At 33.7% G+C, this 5,408-nt stretch overlaps 1 protein-coding gene across 1 annotated transcript; it reads right to left on the minus strand.

Annotated features, from left to right (window-relative positions):
- Positions 1–3,771: 3,771 nt before the first annotated feature.
- On the minus strand, positions 3,772–4,728 carry LOC107160679 (olfactory receptor 51F1). The gene has a single exon (XM_015507325.1). It carries the CDS (start codon positions 4,726–4,728, stop codon positions 3,772–3,774), a length of 957 nt encoding a protein of 318 aa, XP_015362811.1.
- Between the last annotated feature and the right edge of the window lie 680 nt (positions 4,729–5,408).

The following is a 5,408-nucleotide window of genomic DNA, read 5'->3' on the forward strand; positions in this document are numbered from 1 at the left end:
TTATTTGTTCTTTTTTTCTAAAGTTCCAAGAAGTTAAAAAGTATGTACAATTACTAGAGCAAGAGTTGCCCACATATAAAACATAGAAAATATTGCCAAACTTTTAAGCTAAGTCTGCACCTAAGCCCTATGTAATATCATTGTTCAAGCAAAAGATGTTCTTTAAGCACCAAATGCAAATTTTATGATCTAAATTCACCTAGAGAAAATGGGCAGATATATAAAACAGAAAGAAAAAAATTGGTTTTCAGTATCTCAATACCCTCTGAACAGATAGGACTTGTGAATTTATTTCTTTTAAATTTTAATTTGTTATATTTGACAACAGAATGCATTCCAATTCATATTGCCCATATACAGCACAATTTTTTCATATCTCTGGTTGTACACAAACTAGAGTCACATCCTTCGTGTCTTCATACATGTACTTAGGGTAACGAAGACCATTGTATTCCACTGTCTTTCTTACCCCTATATCCCCTCACTTCCCCTCCCTCCCCTTTCCCCCTTTGCTCTAACTAAAGTTCATTTAATCCTCCCATTCCCGCACCACCCCCAGCATATTATGGATCAGCATCCTTAAATCAAAGAAACCATTAGGCATTTGGGTTTTTGGGATTGGCTAACTTCACTTAGCATTATATCCTCCAGCTTCATCCATTTACCTGCAAATGCCATGATTTTATTCTCTTTTAAGATTGCTGAGTAATATTTCATTGTATATAAATACCCATTTTTTTAATCCATTCATCTACTGAAGGGCATCTAGGTTGATTCCACAGTTTAGCTATTGTGAATTGTGCTGCTATAAACATGGATGTGGCTGTGTTCCTATAGTATGCTGTTTTTAATAAAAGTCCTTTGAATTTAGACCAAGAAGTTGGATAACTGAGTCAAATGGTGGTTCTATTCCCAGTTTTCCAAGGATTCTCCATACTGATTTCCATATTGGCTGCACCAATTTGCAGTCCCACCAGCAATGTATGAGTGTACCTTTTTCCTCACATCCTCTCCAACACTTATTGTTGTTTTTCTTCGTAATAGCTGCCATTTGACTGAAATGAGATGAAATTTTAGAACAGTTTTGATTTGCATTTCTCTAATTGCTAGAGATGCTGAACATTTTTTCATATATTTGTTGATCGATTATATATCTTCTGAGAAGTATCTGTTCAGGTCCTTGGCCCATTTATTGATTGGGTTATTTGTTTTTTTGTTGTTAAGATTTTTGAATTCTTTATATATTTTAGAGATTAGTGCTATATCTGATGTGCATGTGGTAAGAATTTTTTCCCAATTAGTAGACTCTCTATTCACCTCACTGATTGTTTCTTTTGCTGAGAAGAATCTTTTTAGTTTGAATCCATCCTATTTATTGATTCTTGATATTAATTCTTGTGCTATAGGAGTCTCATTAAGGAAGTTGGGGCCTAATCTGACATGATGGAATTTGGGCCAACTTTTTCTTCTAATAGATGCAGTGACTCTGGTTTAATTCCTAGGTCCTTGATCCACTTTGAATTGAGTTTTGTGCATGGTGAGAGATAGGGGTTTAATCTCATTTTGTTGCATATGAATTTCCAATTTTCCCAGCACCATTTATTGAAGAGGCTATCTTTTCTCTAATGTATGTTTTTAGCGTCTTTGTCAAATATAAGATAATTGTAATTCTGTGGGTTAGTCTCTGTGTCCTCTATTTTGTACCATTGGTCTACAAGACTATTTTGGTGCCAATACCATGATGTTTTCATTACGGTTGCTCTGTAGTATAGTTTAAGGTCTGGTATACTGATGACACCTGCTTCACTCTTCTTGCTAAGAATTGCTTTAGGTATTCTGGGTCTCTTATTTTTCCAGATGAATTTCATGATTGCTTTTTCTATTTCTATGAGGAATGTCATTGGGATTTTGATTGGAATTGCAATAAATCTCTATAGTGTTTTTGGTAGTGTGGTCATTTTGACAATATTAATTCTGCCTATCCAAGAAAAAGGTAGATCTTTCCATCTTCTAAGGTCTTTTTACATTTCTTTCTTTAGCGTTCTATAGTTTTCATTGTAGAGGTCTTTCACCTCTCAGGAAAGTATTTTCCCATTCTGCCATGAGTAATGAAATTGATATGCTACTTTTCACATTCTCCTACAGTTGCTTCCAAAACATGCTCTATGCACCCTTAGGAACTCTTTCAACTTAAGTGGCAAAAAAAAAAATAGGGTAAAATGCTACTCTTTTATTATTAACTATCATTCCTCTAAGTGCATTCTTTTTTAATTTGTTCTTATTAGTTATACATGACAGTAGAATGTATTTTGGCATATTATACTTATATGGAGTATAACTTCCCATTCTTCTGGTTGTACATGCTGTGGAATTACATTGGTGTATATTCATATATGCATATAGTAAAATAATCTTATTAATTCTACTATCTTTCCTATTCCCATTTCCCCTCTCTTCCCTTCATTTCCCTTTATCTAATCCAAAGTACCAAATATTTGGAGTCTGTGTAAAACTGCTTATAGGCTCAAAACCATCATTTTTAAGCTTAGTTCTTTGCTTTGGAAAGAGAGATATGTGATCGTTCATGATTTTTTTGAATCCTGAAATTTTATAAAAAATAATGTGAATTTTTTTTTGTATCTTAGATTTTTCTGTGGAAGAAAACAGATTATGTTAAATTCTTAAAATACCATTGTGCAGAAAAAAGGTAGAATTTTCTGTTCTAAATTTCCTTGCATCCTACTTCATGATCTTTTCTAGTTCTATAAGGTTTCCATTTCCTGTATCAAATAAGCAAATATCCTTAATTCTTGAAGCCTTTCTTTTGAATGTCTAACACTTAATAATAACTTCTGCATACATTCTATAAACTATTTTCACTTTTTGTATTATGCATTGTCCAAAGAAACAAGCTCAAGTATACCATAAAAAGATTACTAAAACTTTTAAAGACCTGGCATGTATTCATAGAGATCTGGGTCTTACTTTTGATATTACATCTTTTCTCCTAGATGCTTTTGGCAGAATACATAATAAAATTATAAAGAACATGTCTGGGAAGGATTAACCCATAAAGTCCCAAGTTTCAAATTCTGCAAATATTTCAACGATAGTGACACAGTGCATTAAATTAGGTTGGAGATCATAACCTAGAACTAATTATATAATTTATTATCATTAATAATATTAAAGAATATTATCATTATTCTTTTCTGAAAGAAAGAATTCTTTTCTAAAAAGAATAGATAACTGTAAGAGCATAAAAATTTATTTCAAAGTTACCATATGTGATACATTTGTTGCATTCTTTAGTTTTTTTGGGTATTTCACAAATGGAAGGAGGGGTATCATGGGTTAAAATTGTGTCTGCCCCAAATTAGTTGCATGGTCTTTGGTGGCCTAAATGTCTCTAAACCTCAATATCTATGTCAGAAAAATAGTTAAGAGTGTCATATATTTCATTGTGATGTTTTGGAGAATAAGTAGAATATGTCCTAAAAGCACTTAGTAGAACACTTAGAATAAATCAATCAGGAAATGGTAGGTGCTGTATTTTTAATGTAACTTCATTATTAATGTTTTCCAATTTCCCTTGCTAGGTTATAAAATCCTTGGGGTAGCATGTCATACTTATACATTTAATGGAAAAAATAAAAATATTCATTAAAAATTATTTAATAAGTGAAAAATATGGAAAAAATCCAATCTAGTAACTTGCTTTTCTGCAGTGAAAATCATTATCAGGTTTTTTTCAAACTTAATAATCTCTGCTTATTTTGTAAGAAAATTAAGTATAGCCTTTCGGATTTGTTTTGTTTTTACACTATAAATAATAGGGTTAAGCACAGGGGGCAGCAGCAGGTAGACATTGGCCATCATTGAATGGACCACTTTGGGAGCTGATCGACCATATCGATGAACCAAAGATAGGCTTATCATGGGAATGTAGAAAATAGCTACTGCTCCAATGTGGGAGACACAGGTATTAAACACCTTGTACCGTTCTTCAGGGGAGGCAATACTGAGAACAGAGTAAATTATGAATGTATAAGACAGGACAATGCATGGTGTATCTATTCCTGTGGTCAGAATGAGATCAACTAATCCACAGATGCTATTGGCTTGAGTGTCTGAACATGCTAATTTAATCACATCTGGATGGTAGCAGTAGGAGTGGGAAAGGGTGTTCATTCTACAAAAAGACAGAGGCTTAAGGAGCACAAGCAGTGGTACTATTAAAACCACAGCACGTATAATCACTAGGAGACCCATCTGAATGATCCTGGAATTAGTGAGAATTGTAGTGTATCTGAGAGGGTCACAGATGGCCACATAGCGGTCAAAAGCCATTGATACCAGCACCCCAGACTCCATGACAGAAAATCCATGAAGAAAAAACATCTGGACAATGCAGCTGTCCAGACTGACTTCATTTGCATTAAACCAGAGGATACCCAATGTTGTGGACATTGTGGAAAGAGTCAAGCCCAGATCTGTGGCTGACAGCATAGAGAGGAAATAGTACATGGGCTCATGAAGACTGTGCTGGGTGCTGATGACTAACAGGATCATGCTGTTCCCAGACAGGGCAATGGCATAAAGGCAACAGAAAGGAATGGAGATCCAGGCCTGGGCAGACTCTAGGCCAGGAATGCCAGTCAGTGAGAAGGTTGGAAATCTGGATGTCAAATTACTGAGGATGTCCATGTTGTCCTGGATTTGTAGCATTTCTCTTTACAAGGCTCACATCCTGTAGAAGTAATAAATTACATTGTTATGTAGAAATATTTAGAATTATTTGCATTAAGAGAGTTATCTAAGGTAATAGTGTATGGTTGAAAAAACTAAATAAAATTATAATAATTTATCATTCATAAATAGGGACATTTAGCCAAGGTATAAATATTTTTAGCATTAAACATAAGGAGAATAAGTTGTATAACTTTACATGTTTTTATAATAATTATTTTTATAGCCTTTTAATCTTCATATGATTCTATGAATATAGACAGTTAAGAAAAATCAGGGGCTGTGGATGTAACTCATGGGTGAAATGATAAAACCCATGGCCCTGAGTTTTATCATTTCACCCAGGACCTCAAAAATAAAAAGGTAATATCAGTGCATTCTATTTTGAATGTAACATGTAATGAAATAATTAAGAGAAATTCACTTACAGATATCCATTAGTCTCCAGAGTCTCTGTAGATGTCAATCTTTAGGCACAGATCTCCAGATTTTGCCGGCAATATAGGTTTAGAAATTACCATTGTACATGTAGCATTTTCATCCAACAATATTGATGGATATCCTCAGATGGCAGACTATTAAGAGAAAACCAATGAAGATAATTCTGTACAAATTTTTGAAAAAAGACTATATGCATCAAAGTCAGGTGAGACTAGAAG

Source organism: Marmota marmota, unplaced genomic scaffold (assembly GCF_001458135.2).
Source record: "Marmota marmota marmota unplaced genomic scaffold, marMar, whole genome shotgun sequence".
In the NCBI taxonomy this organism is placed as follows: Eukaryota; Metazoa; Chordata; class Mammalia; order Rodentia; family Sciuridae; genus Marmota; species Marmota marmota.